Source organism: Rhinopithecus bieti, unplaced genomic scaffold (assembly GCF_001698545.2).
Source record: "Rhinopithecus bieti isolate Rb0 unplaced genomic scaffold, ASM169854v2 scaffold_4544, whole genome shotgun sequence".
Lineage (NCBI taxonomy): Eukaryota > Metazoa > Chordata > Mammalia > Primates > Cercopithecidae > Rhinopithecus > Rhinopithecus bieti.
The window spans coordinates 502,386-515,607 of record NW_016804383.1 but is presented as its reverse complement, the minus strand read 5'-3'; the positions used below and the strand labels follow the sequence as shown (position 1 = coordinate 515,607).

The 13,222-nt window shown below is 42.9% G+C and overlaps 1 protein-coding gene across 1 annotated transcript in view; it reads right to left on the bottom strand.

The window, feature by feature from the left end:
- Positions 1–13,222, bottom strand: part of NBR1 (NBR1 autophagy cargo receptor) — a 41,645-nt gene that overhangs the window by 25,966 nt on the left and 2,457 nt on the right. The window contains exons 2-7 of the mRNA XM_017867637.1: positions 10,855–10,965; positions 8,738–8,800; positions 6,431–6,449; positions 4,609–4,631; positions 901–1,095; positions 838–845 (exon numbers count right to left, since the gene is read on the bottom strand). Of these exons, the coding sequence (XP_017723126.1) occupies positions 838–845; positions 901–1,095; positions 4,609–4,631; positions 6,431–6,449; positions 8,738–8,800; positions 10,855–10,956 (410 nt within the window). The 5' untranslated portion in view covers positions 10,957–10,965. The remainder of the gene's footprint in view (positions 1–837; positions 846–900; positions 1,096–4,608; positions 4,632–6,430; positions 6,450–8,737; positions 8,801–10,854; positions 10,966–13,222) is intronic.

Sequence of the window (13,222 nt, the reverse complement as noted above, 5' to 3'; positions counted from 1 at the left end):
CTCCGTCTCAAAAAAAAAAAAAAAAAAAAATCATTCTGCTATAAAGACACATGCAAACATATGTTTACTGCAGCACTGTTCACAATAGCAAAGATGTGGAACCAACCCAAATGCCTATTAATGATAGACTGGATAAAGACAACGAGGCACATACACACTGTGGGATACTATGCAGCCATAAAAAAGGATGCGTTCATGTCTTTCGCAGGGACACACATGAAGCTGGAAACCATCATTCTCAGCAAACTAACTCAGGAACAGAAAACCAAACACAGCATGTTCTCACTCATAAGTGGGAGTTGAACAACGAGAACACATGGACACAGGGAGAGGAACATCACATGGGGCCTGTCGGAGGGTGGGATGGTAGGGGAGGGATAGCATTAGGAGAAATACCTAAGGTAGATGATGGGTTGATGGGTGCAGCAAACCACCATGGCTCGTGTATACCTATGTAACAAACCTGCACATTCTGCACATGTATCTCAGAACTTAAAGTACAATAAAAAGGGCCGGGTGCGGTGGCTCACACCTGTAATCCCAGCACTTTGGGAGGCCGAGGCCAGCAGACCACGAGGTCAGGAGATCGAGACCATCCTGGCGAACATGGTGAAACCCCGTTTCTACTAAAAATACAAAAAAATTAGCTGGGCATGGTGGTAGGCGCCTGTAGTCCCAGATTCTCAGGAGGCTGAGGCAGGAGCATGGCATGAACCCGGGAGGCAGCGGAGCTTGCAGTGAGCCAAGATCGCGCCACTGCACTTCAGCCTGGGCGAGACAGTGAGACTCCGTCTCAAAAAAAAAAAAAAGTATAATAAAAAAGTAAAATAAAGAAACCTGTTCAGCTTTATTTAAAAAAAAAGAAAAGATATTGGATAGACTGGGCCATACCCTTCATACCTGCACTGCAGGATCCTCTGGGGTCTTCATGTCTGATCCCAAGACTCTCACCAGTGAAGAGTAATGTGCAAGTGGCTTCTTCCCTGCCCTGGCAGCTAGTCGTTTTGCTCCTACAACTGGGGGCGGGGCTTCATCAACAACATGGTGCCCTTCGTGGACTTGCATCTGCAGTTGGTTTCCCTGTTTAACTGCCATCTAAGAGCATACATTATGAAACAAAAACATACGACGTGATTCTCCTCTCCTAAATAACATTTCAAAGACATCAAAACAGAAGAATGTGGTAAATTATGCTAGAAAATACTAGGATTTGTGCTTGCTTTATTAAATCCAACAACAAATATAATGTTTACACTCAACTTGCTATTTATTTGCTAAGAATGTTAACTAGAAATTTATTTATTTATTTATTTTTGAGACAGAGTTTTGCTCTTGTTGCCCAGGCTGGAGTGTAATGGCGTGGTCTCGGCTCACTGCAACCTTCACCTCCTGGGTTCAAACGATTCTCCTGCCTAAGCCTCCCAAGTAGCTGGGATTACATACAGGTGCCAACCACCATACCCGGCTAATTTTTGTATTTTTAGTAGACATGGGGTTTCACTATGTTGGCTAGGCTGGTCTCGAACTACTGACCTCAGGTGATCCACCCACCTCAGCCTCCCAAAGTGCTGAGATTACAGGTGTGAGCCACTGTGCCTGGCCTAGAAATTTATTTTTTATTTTTTTGAGATGGTAATTTGCTCTGTCGTCCATGTTAGAATGCAGTGCGTGGCTCACTCCAGCCTGTCTCCTGGGCTCAAGCGATCTTCCCACCTCAGCCTCCCGAGTAGCTGGGATTACAGGTGCATGCCACCACACCTGGCTAAGATTTTTGTTTTTGTTGGAGACAGGAGTCTCATTGTGTTGCCCAGACTGATCTTGGACACCTGAATTCAAACTATGCTCCCACCTCAGCCTCCTGAGTAACTGGGACTACAGCTGCGTACAACCACACCTGGTTAATTTTTGTATTTTTCTAGAGGTGGAATTTCATGATGTTGCCCAGGCTAGTCTCGAACTCCCGGGCTCAAGCAATCCACCCACCTCGGCTTCCCAAAGTGCTCAGGTTACAGGTTTGGGTCACTATGCCTGTTGGCTAATTTAAAAAATTTTTTGTCATATGTTACTCAGGCCGGTCATGAACTTGATTTTGTTATTAAAACCACAGAAGTATTGTGTTGCTTTATTCCACAAAAACAAACAAAAAACCCCGTAAAACTAGGTTTTAAGATGGCAAATTAGGTAAGATTTTCCTTAACTGGGTTACTATTTTTCTGTTTGTTTCTTTGTTTTTTTTTTTTGAGATACAGTCTTGCTCTGTCACCAGGCTAGAATGCGGTGGTGCGATCTTGGCTCACTGCAAACTCCATCTCCCGGGTTCAAGCGATTGTCCTACCTCAGCCTCCTGAGTAGCTGGGACTATAGGCATGCGCCACCACACCCAGCTAATTTTTGTATTTTTAGTAGAGACGAGGTTTCACTATGTTAGCCAAGATGGTCTCAACCTCTTGACCTCGTGATCTGCCTGCCTCAGCCTCCCAAAGTGCTGGGATTACAGGAGTGAGCCACTGCGCCCGGTCTAATTGGTTTTTAAATAAGACATCACTTATGGAATCTTAACTCAGGTTTCCAAAAAAGTTAATTCTAGACTAACAAAACTCAAGAAACTTAAAGATACATCCTATAATTAAGCATTTACTTTTCTAATAAAAATAGTATTTTGGGGCCAGGCGTGGTGGTTCATGCCTGTAATCCCAGCACTTTGGGAGTCTGAGCCGAGCAGATCACCTGAGGTCAGGAGTTCGAGATGAGCCTGGCCAACATGGTGAAACGCCATCTCTACTAAAAATACAAAAATTAGCCGGGCATGGTAGCGCGCGCCTGTAATCCCAGCTATTAGGAAGGCTGAAGCAGGAACACTTGAACCTGGGAGGCGGAGACTGCTGTCAGCCAAGATCGCACCACGGCACTCCAGCCTGAGCAACAGGGTGAGACACCGTCTCAAAAAAAAAAAAGAAAAAAACCATTCAATGTGTAACTACATCTGAGGTGATGGATATGTTAATTAGCTTGATTGTGGTAATCATTTCAAAACGTATACACATTTCGAAATATCACATTTTATACCTTAAACACATACAAATTTTTAAAAATCAGAAACTAAAAACAAAAACAAAGCATTCCATGTCCAAAAAGTGGCTGTCACCTCTGCCTTAAACATAAGATTTTATGGGCTGTAAAGAACAGAGTGAGGTAGGCTGGGCACAGTGGCTCACGCCTGTAATCCCAGCACTTTGGGAGGCCGAGGCAGGCGGATCACTTAAGGTAAGGAGTTTTTAAGACCAGCCTGCCAAACATGGCGAAAGTCTGTCTCTACTAAAAACTACAAAATAAATTAGCTGGGTGTGGTGGCACACACTTGTAATCCCAGCTACTTGGGAAGCTGAGGTATGAGAATCACTTGAACCCCAGAGGTGGAGGTTGTAGTAAGCCACGATTGCGCCACTGCATTCCAGACTGAGCAACAGAGACTCTGTCTCAAAGGAAAAAAAAAGGAGAGAAAAGAGTGAGAGAAAGAGGTGAAAAATGTGAACCAGAAAGCATAGTTCTAGACCAGGCATGGTGGTGCACACCCATTGTCCCAGTTACTTGGGAGGCTGAGGCAGCAGGATCACTTGAGTGCAGGAGTTCAAGGCTGGCCTGGGTAACATATCAAGACCCAGTCTCTTTAGGAAAAAAACAAAACAAAACAAAACAAAACAAAACAAAACAAAAATGGCATCAAGGCACAGTTCTAGAGAGTCTTTTGTTTTGTTTTTGAGATGGAGTTTCCCTCTTGTTGCCCAGGCTAGAGTGCAATGGCGTGACCTCAGCTCATTGCAACCTCTGCCTCCCAGGTTCAAATGATTCTCCTGACTTGGCCTCACAAGTAGCTGGGATTATAGGCATGTGCCACCACACCTGGCTAATTTTTTGTATTTAGTAGAGATGGGGTTTCACCATGATGGTCAGGCTGGTCTTGAACTGCTGACCTCGGGTGATCTGCCCGCCTCAGTCTCCCAAAGCGCTGGGAGTACAGGCGTGAGCCACCACGCCCGGCCAAGATATTTGTATTTTTAAACACTAGAACAGTAGCACAAAGACCAGTAAAGAGATGGGACTATAACTGAGAAGGACCTTTTTATTATGAATTGCCTTTTGCTGACTGTCTCCCTCATCAGTCTCCCTAAAAATAGGTTTCACGGTGTTTATACTTATTAGTCTCTACCCATAACTAATGGAATTCAGGTTTGAGTTTCAGTCAATAAATATTTTAGGCCAGGTGCAGCGGCTCATACCTATAATCCCAGCACTTGGGAGGCCAAGGCTGGCAGATTGCTTGAGCCCAAGAGTTCTAGACCAGCCTGGGAAACATGGCAAAACCCTGTCTCTACAAAAAATATAAAAAGTTAGCCGGGCGTGGTGACATGTGTCTGCAGTTCCAGCTACTCAGGAGGCTGAGGAGGAAGGGTCACTTAAGCCTGGGAGGTGGAGGTTACAGCAACCCCAGATTGTGCCACTGCATACCAGCCTGGATGACACAGCACAACCTCGTCTCAAACAAACAAACAAACAAACCCATAATAATATTTTTTACATTATTTGAAAATGAGACTAAATATTCATTACCTTAAGCGCTTCTTCATATTCTCCTAAAAGGACAAAAAATATACAACATGATATTTCTTCACACACCCCAAAAGATTCTATTATTTTAAAATTATTTTTATTTTGTACACATCCATTCATTCATTCAAGAACCAAAGATTCTATAAGATTAAGNTTTTAAAATTATTTTTATTTTGTACACATCCATTCATTCATTCAAGAACCAAAGATTCTATAAGATTAAGTATAGCCAATCCTAAAGATGAACTGTACAACATGAGGAACATATTATAGTTAAATAATCGTATATTATATTCATGATTTTTGCTAAATGAGTAGATTATGGCTGGTTTCTGGGGAGGGCTCAGGGCACCACAGGGCCACTATAATGAGATGATGGATATGTTAATTTGCTTCACTATAGTAACCACTGCCACGTAACATTGTGGTCAACCACGTGTATGATGGTGATCCCATAAGACTATAATGCCACATTTTTACTGTACCTTTTCTGTGTTTAGATATGCAAATACCATTGTGTTCCAACTGTCTATGGTATTCAGTACAGTAACATGCTCTGCAGGTTTGCAGACTAGGAGCAATAGGTCACATCGTATCTCCTAGGTGTGGAGTAGGCTATACCATCTAGGTTTGTGTAAGTACACTCTGTGATGTCCATACAATGACAAAATCACCTAATTGATGCATTTCTCAGTACATATCCCTGTCATTAAGTGATGCATTACTGTATATGTATTTCATAACATCATGTTGCACACCTTCAATATATACAATAAAATTTTTTTAAACATACAGCCAATCCTGACATTAAAGAATTCTTGGCCGGGCGCGGTGGCTCAAGCCTGTAATCCCAGCACTTTGGGAGGCCGAGACGGGCGGATCACGAGGTCAGGAGATCGAGACCATCCTGGCGAACACGGTGAAACCCCGTCTCTACTAAAATACAAAAAAACTAGCCGGGCGAGGTGGCGGGCGCCTGTAGTCCCAGCTACTCGGGAGGCTGAGGCAGGAGAATGGCGTAAACCCGGGAGGCGGAGCTTGCAGTGAGCTGAGACCCGGCCACGCACTCCAGCCCCGGGCGACAGAGCGAGACACCGCCTAAAAAAAAAAAAAAAAAAAAGAATTCTTAGCTTATTATATATGAACAGCAACTATCTTTTGCTGACAAACTCCCTTCTTCTTGCAAACAGAATCTACTGTAGATAAGTTCTTCCTCTTAAATCCCTTTCATCACTACTGGGAGTCTTCCAGTTACAAAATCTCAAGCCAGGTCCCTCACGTTTAGGCACTGTGATGCTCAGGACTCAAGAGAGTTCAGTGTTAATACTATCATTTCACCTGATTAAAATAAGATTTTAGGGGCTATCCTGGGAAACTAATTTTCAACTATAACATGGTTCCTATGGGAAAATGCACTCCAAGCTCTGAACATCTGATAAATAAACTTTTGGAATACCACTTGTTTGTAAGTTCATATTAACATTTATACCAAGTTAGAAACAAATGCAATACCATGGGAATACTTATATGTATTGAACTGGGAGGCATATTAATTTCAGAGGACTGGTATCTTAAATTTGAGAACCTCCCGTTAAAGCTGACCTTAGGGTCCATTCAAAGGCATCATCCTGTATATAAAAAACTGCTATACAATAAAATCCCCCATGTAACTAATGTCCATCAGTGCAATGTCAATTTATGGTATACTAAATTCCAAACTCTAAAATTAATACTGCAATAAGGTTTGAGAATAAATAGAAATGCCTCAATGAGCAGATTAAGGCTTTTAAATAAGGCTGAACAGACTCTCTCAGGGACTCACCTTGACTGTTGATGGATACCTACAAAAGGAAAAAAAACAACAGTGAACTCTAAGTGTCTCATCAATCGAGCATTTCTGTTACTAGGACCAGCCCCATAGGACAGACAGAAACTCAGGCCAAGCCTTCAGCTTTTCCGTATCACTTGCTGGTCATGAATAATACTTAAGAAATTTTGGCTGGGCGCGGTGGCTCAAGCCTGTAATCCCAGCACTTTGGGAGGCCGAGACGGGCGGACCACGAGATCAGGAGATCGAGACCATCCTGGGTAACACCGTGAAACCTCGTCTCTAACTAAAAAATACAAAAAACTAGCCGGGCGAGGTGGCGGGCGCCTGTAGTCCCAGCTACTCGGGAGGCTGAGGCAGGAGAATGGCCTCAGGGAGGCGGAGCTTGCAGTGAGCTGAGATCCTGCCACTGCACTCCAGCCTGGGGCGGCAGAGCAAGACTCCGTCTCAAAAAAAAAAAAAAGAAGAAATTTTAAGGCTGGGCGCGGTGGCTCACACCTGTGATCCTAACACTTTGGGAGGCCAAGGTGGGCGGATCACGAGGTCAGGAGATCGAGACCATCCTGGCTAACACAGTGAAACCCCGTCTCTACTAAAAATACAAAAAATTAGCTGGGCGTGGTGGCGGGCACCTGTAGTCCCAGCTACTCGGTAGGCTGAGGCAGGAGAATGGCGTGAACCCAAGAGTTGGAGCTTACAGTGAGCCAAGATACCGCCACTGCACTCCAGCCTGGGCAACAGAGCGAGACTCCGTCTCAAAAAAAAAAAAAAAAAGAAATGTTATTGCTTATCTACTGTGCCCTCCTTTATTTCAGATATCTTAAGAGGCAGTGCAATATAATGGTTAGGAGCTTGAGTTCTACAGCCAGAAGGTATGGACTGAACCACTACTTTACTACTTCCAAGTTTTTGTGCATTTGGACAAGTTATTTTCACCTCTGTGCCTCAGTTTCCTCATGGGTAAAATAGTGATGATAATGTACTCAATACATGGTATTGTTGCTAGTAGTCTGACACACTGTAACCACTCAATAAAGCTTAGCCATTAGCCTGGGCAACGAAGGGAGACCCCATCCCTCCAAAGAATTAAAAAATTTTGCCAGATGCAGAGGCATGTCCTGGGTACCCAGAAGGCTGAGATGAGAGGATTCCTTGAACCCAGGAGCTCTAGGTTGCAGTGAGCTATGATCATGCCAATGCACTCCAGCCTGGGCAACAGAGTGAGACTCTGTCTCTTTAAAAAAAAAAAAGCTGGCCGGGCGCGGTGGCTCAAGCCTGTAATCCTAGCACTTTGGGAGGCCGAGACGGGCGGATCATGAGGTCAAGAGATCGAGACCATCCTGGCTAACACGGTGAAACCCCATCTCTACTAAAAATAGAAAAAATTAATCAGGCATAGTGGCAGGCGCCTGTAGTCCCAGCTACTCAGGAGGCTGAGGCAGGAGAATGGCATGAACCCAGGAGGCGGAGCTTGCAGTGAGCCGAGATCGCGCCACTGCACTCCAGCCTGGGTGACAGAGCCAGACTCCATCTCAAAAAAAAAAAAAAAAAAGCTTAGTCATTATATTTGTATTATTATAAACTAAGTGGTAGCTTATGTTATACGTGAACTTAAGGTCACTATATAATTTTAAAAGTTATCTTGGCCACGTGTGGTAACTCATGACTGTAATGTCAGCACTTTGGGAGGCCAAGATGGACCAATGGCTTGAGCCCAGGAGATCAAGACCAGCTTGGCCAACATGGTGAAATCCCGTCTCTACTAAAAATAAAAAAATTAGCCAGGCATGGTGGTATACACCTGTAATCCCAGCTACTCGGGAGGCTGAGACAGAAGAATCACTTGAACCCAGGAACTGGAGGTTGCAGAGCTGAGATCGCACCACTGCACTCCAGCCTACGCGACAGAGTGAGGCTGTGTCTCAGGAAAAAAAAAAAAAAAGTTATCTCAGGCCAGGCATGGTGTCTCACACCTATAATCCCAGCACTTTGGGAGGCTGAGGTGGGAGGACTGCTTGAGTCCAGGAGTTCAAGACTGGCCTCAGCAACATAGTAAGACCCCGTTTCCTTTTTTTTTTTTTAAAGTGAAAGTTATCTCTGAGATATTCTTCAATGTTACTTCTCCATTTCTCAATTCCATCTCAGATGCTGCAAGTCTTCTTAGAATATTCAATTATCAAATATATTTAAAACACCACACAAATGAGCTAAACACTATTTTGAATTATTAAAGCCCGTATCACTGGAGAAATAAGATTGCTATTCTGAACACCTAGCAATAAGCACCATAATATACTTTACCTCTTCATTTTCCTCATCCAGGTATTTTATTTGAATAGTATTCAGATCAAATGAAACTTTTACCTACAAAAGAAATACACATTTAAAGGCAGGTTATAATGTATGCAGAAGTCAAAGGATGAGCTAGGCACATTTCATTACATATTAAATATTTTATACGGTTAAAAAAATCCACAAAATCAAAAGACAAACAACAAACAACCGTAACAACCCATAACAAAGGGTTAGTATCTGCGACACACCCAGAGCATCAGCAAAACTGCTAATGATACAATTAACAACCCAGGTAAAAATATACATAAAATTCAGAGAAGAGGAAATCAGAACACCTAACAAGCACATCAGAAGGCTTTCAAACTTTCTGGTGGTCAGAATAATGCAAATTGAAGCAATGAGATGACATCAGAATAGCAAATTGTGCGTGTGTGTGTTTGTGTGTGTGTCTGTGTGTGTGTTTTGAGGGGGGAGTGGGGTAGGGAACAGCAAACGTTTTTTAAAGTCATAACATCCAGTGTTGTCAAAAATTCAGGACATTGTCATGTATTTCTGTGTGCTGCTACAATTGTTCTGCAAAGCATTTGGCAGAATCTATTAAAATTCCAAATAAAAGGCTTTGTGACCCATTAATCTCACATTTGTAATAGGACAGAGTTTATCCCTAGAACAGTGTATAAGTTATGTGTATAGATGGATACCTCCTGAAGTTTCATGATAAGAGGAAAAAAAACAAAAAGCATCTTTTGGTTTTTTTTTTGAGACGGGTCTCACTCTGTGGCTCAGACTGGAGTGCAGTGGCTCGATCTTGGTTCACCGCAGCCTCAACCTCCAGCACTCAAGCAATTCGTCCACCTCAGCCTCCAGAGTAGCTGGGACCACAGGGGCCTGCTACCACGCCCAGCTAATTTTTGTATTTTTTTGATAGAGATGGGGTTTTACCATGTCGCCCAGTCTGGTCTCAAACTCCTGAGCTCAAGTGGTCCACCCGCCAGGGACTCCCAAAGTGCTGGGATTCCAGGCGTGAGCCACTGTGCCCGGCCAAATAATGTTTATAGTATGATCCTAGTATGTTATCTGCATGAACATGGAAAATGAAAAGTACATACAGGGCTGTTAACATTGGTTACCCAAAAGAGGTGGGAGTAACAGATGAGGGGAGGGAGAGTGGAGGGCTATTAACTGCTTGAGATGGTTTCTCTTCTTAAAATGGGCATGTATTATACTTTTACACTTAAAATTTACAATAAAGAAAAAAGGCAAGCTCTCAGCTCATTTAACTACTAGGAAAAGAAAGATAACTGTGATTTTCACATCTTTTCACAAACAAGATCTAACTTCTTTCTGAATCTAATCTTTTTTTTTTTTTTTGCGACGGGTGTCACTGTCACTATTAGGATTCAGGTATTTGCTGGAAGGCAGACAACTACCTTAGATCATCTTTTAAGATCTACCATTTCTTTCCCTTTTCATTTACCATCAGATATAACCAGGTAAACGTAGAGTTTTACCAAAGGGTTTCAGTAGAGAAACACATCAACACAGGAAGTAAAACATTCACCACTGCAAACTGAACAAAAACAGAAGAGTACAAAGGGCAAACCAAGAGGAGGAAAAGCCTTAGCAAAAACAGATGAACTGCTGTCTAAGCAGGTATGAAAGTTTTTCCTGCTCAACTTTGAGATACTCAGCCTCTGACCTAGCAATAAAAACAATCGATAGGTTCTTGCAAAACACAAGTTATATCCTTGTGCAAAACACAAGTCATATCCTCACTCACGCAAGAGAACATTTCCTTGGGACCTGGTTGGGGTGGAGCCCACACCAATTCATTCCTCATACTGTTTCTAAAATTAATAGGTTTTCTAAATCCTATCTCACTAAAAACAGTTTTACCTTCCCTTTCTAAAATGTTCAAAAGGAAACTTATTTGTTGGCTCCCTTTATTGGGGCACATCTCTTATATGAATACTGAACTCCTATCAAAAGCAATTTTCCAAAAGGCCCAGAAATGTTAACTATGACAGACTTTACAGCTATGAAACAACACTACTAAAAACAGCTACCTTTGGAAAAAATAACCATGCTTAAACCAAGGAGAAACAAAATAAAGTAACACTCACCATAGCTTCAATATCAGCCCAAGTTGTATTTTCTGGATCAGAAACCAGAAAGCTTTGAATTTCATTTTTAAAAGTCACATTTAGAGTAACCTGTGGTTCCATGCTGTGGGGCTAGGGTTGAGAAGGTTGGTAGGAAAGAGAGAAAAACACATTAGAAAGGGTTCTATAAGTTGCATTAAAAGTTCACTCAGCAAAACTTGTGAGGACCCAATATGGGCTGGGCTTAGGAGACATAGCAATGGACAAAAGAAACACTGTCCCTGCTCTTACCGAACTTACCATCACTGTTAAATAGGAATTGTTTCAGGAAAGAAAGATAGGCTAAAACCATGCCATAAAGACTTGTACTTAAGTCACAAAAATTATTCTTGAAGTTATCAGGAACTTCCACATTAGAAACAGAAGTATGCTGAAAGTATTTAAATTTTGACCAAATTCCCAGAAATCCTCTAGCATTTGTAAAATCCTTAAATATTTTATGGTACTTTATGATGACTGGTTAATTAAACAAATCCTTACTAGTAGCAGGACATACCAACATGGATAAGAGAGATAAGGTCTCTGTCCTCAGGGAACTTGTATTCTTGTATGACTTGAGGGTGACATTCTACATTTTTCTTGCAGAAGGAGGGTTGTCATAACTTGAGAACCTAGGTTTTCTTTCAGTTTTAAGAACTTACAGGCCAAAACACTAGCCAAGAAACTACACAGAGGTAGCATTCAACGCCCTCCATCCAAGTTACTATGTTTTTTTAATGATCTACTGATTATTTTATTTATTTATTTATTTATTTATTTATTTATTTCTGAGACAGTCTTGCTCTGTCGCCCAGGCTGGAGCACAGTGGCGAGATCTCAGCTCACTGCAACCTCCACCTCCTGGGTTCACGCCATTCTCCTGGCTCAGCCTCCCAAGTAGCTGGGACTGCAGGTGCCCGCCACGACGTCTGATTTTTTTTTAGTCTTCTTAGTAGAGATGGGGTTTCACTGTATTAGGCAGGATGGTCTCGATCTCCTGACCTCATGATCTACCCACCTCGGCCTTCCAAAGTGCTAGGATTACAGGCGTGAGCCACCGTGCCTGGCCTTGTACTGATTTTTTAAGTGGGGGATTTCAAACGTATATAAAAGTGGAGAGTAATAAACACTTACTTAAATCAACAATCAACTCAAGGCTATCCTCATTTCACATATACCCCTGCATTCCCCACTTCTGCCCCAACAACTGACAGTAGTCAACTAATGTTTTAACCAAACTATAATAATCTAATTATTTTATATTATTGTATTTATTTATTTTGAGATGGAGTCTCGCTCTGTCGCCCAGGCTGAAGTGCAGTGGCGTGATCTTGGCTCACTGCAACCTCTGCCTTCTGGGTTCAAGCGATTCTCTCACCTCAGCCTTCCGAGTAGCTGTGACTACAGGCGCCTGCCACCACGCCCGGCTAATTTTTTTGTAGTTTTAGTAGAGATGGGGTTTCACCATGTTAGCCAGGATGGTCTCAATCTCCTGACCTCATGATCCGCCTGCCTCAGCCTCCCAAAGTGCTGTGATTACAGGCGTGAGCCACCACGCTTGGCCTATTATTTTTAATATATAGACATATTTTTGAGACAGAGTCTCATTCTGTTACCCAGGCTGGAACGCAGTGGCATTATCTCGCCTTACTGCAACCTCTGCCTCCCGGGTTCAAGTGATTCTCCTGCCTCAGCCTCCGGAGTAGCTGGGACTGTTACAGGCGCGTGCCACCACACCCGGCTAATTTTTGTACTTTTAGTAGAGAAGGGGTTTCACCATGTTGGCCAGGCTGGTCTCGAACTCCCGGCCCACCTCGGCCTCCCAAAGTGCTGGGATTACAGGTGTGAGCCACCGCGCCCAGACTATTTTTTGAAGTATTTTTTATGGGAAAATTTAAATCTATACAAAAGTAGAGAGAATATAATGAATCCCTATGGACCCATGAGCTAGCTTCTTCCATAATTATCAACTCAGGACCAATTTGCTATAACCAAAGGTTTACAGCAATACCGTTTCCCTACTAGATTATTTTGACAGACATCCGTCCTTTTATCCATTAATAATTGAGTATGTACCTCTAAAAGACAAGAAGTTTTTAAAAAACAGTGTAGGCCGGGCACGGTGGCTCAAGCCTGTAATCCCAGCACTTTGGGAGGCCGAGACGGGTGGATCACGAGGTCAGGAGATCGAGACCATCCTGGCTAATACGGTGAAACCCCGTCTCTACTAAAAAAATACAAAAAACTAGCCGGGCTAGGTGGCGGGCGCCTGTAGTCCCAGCTACTCGGGAGGCTGAGGCAGGAGAATGGCGTAAACCCGGGAGGCGGAGCTTGCAGTGAGCTGAGATCC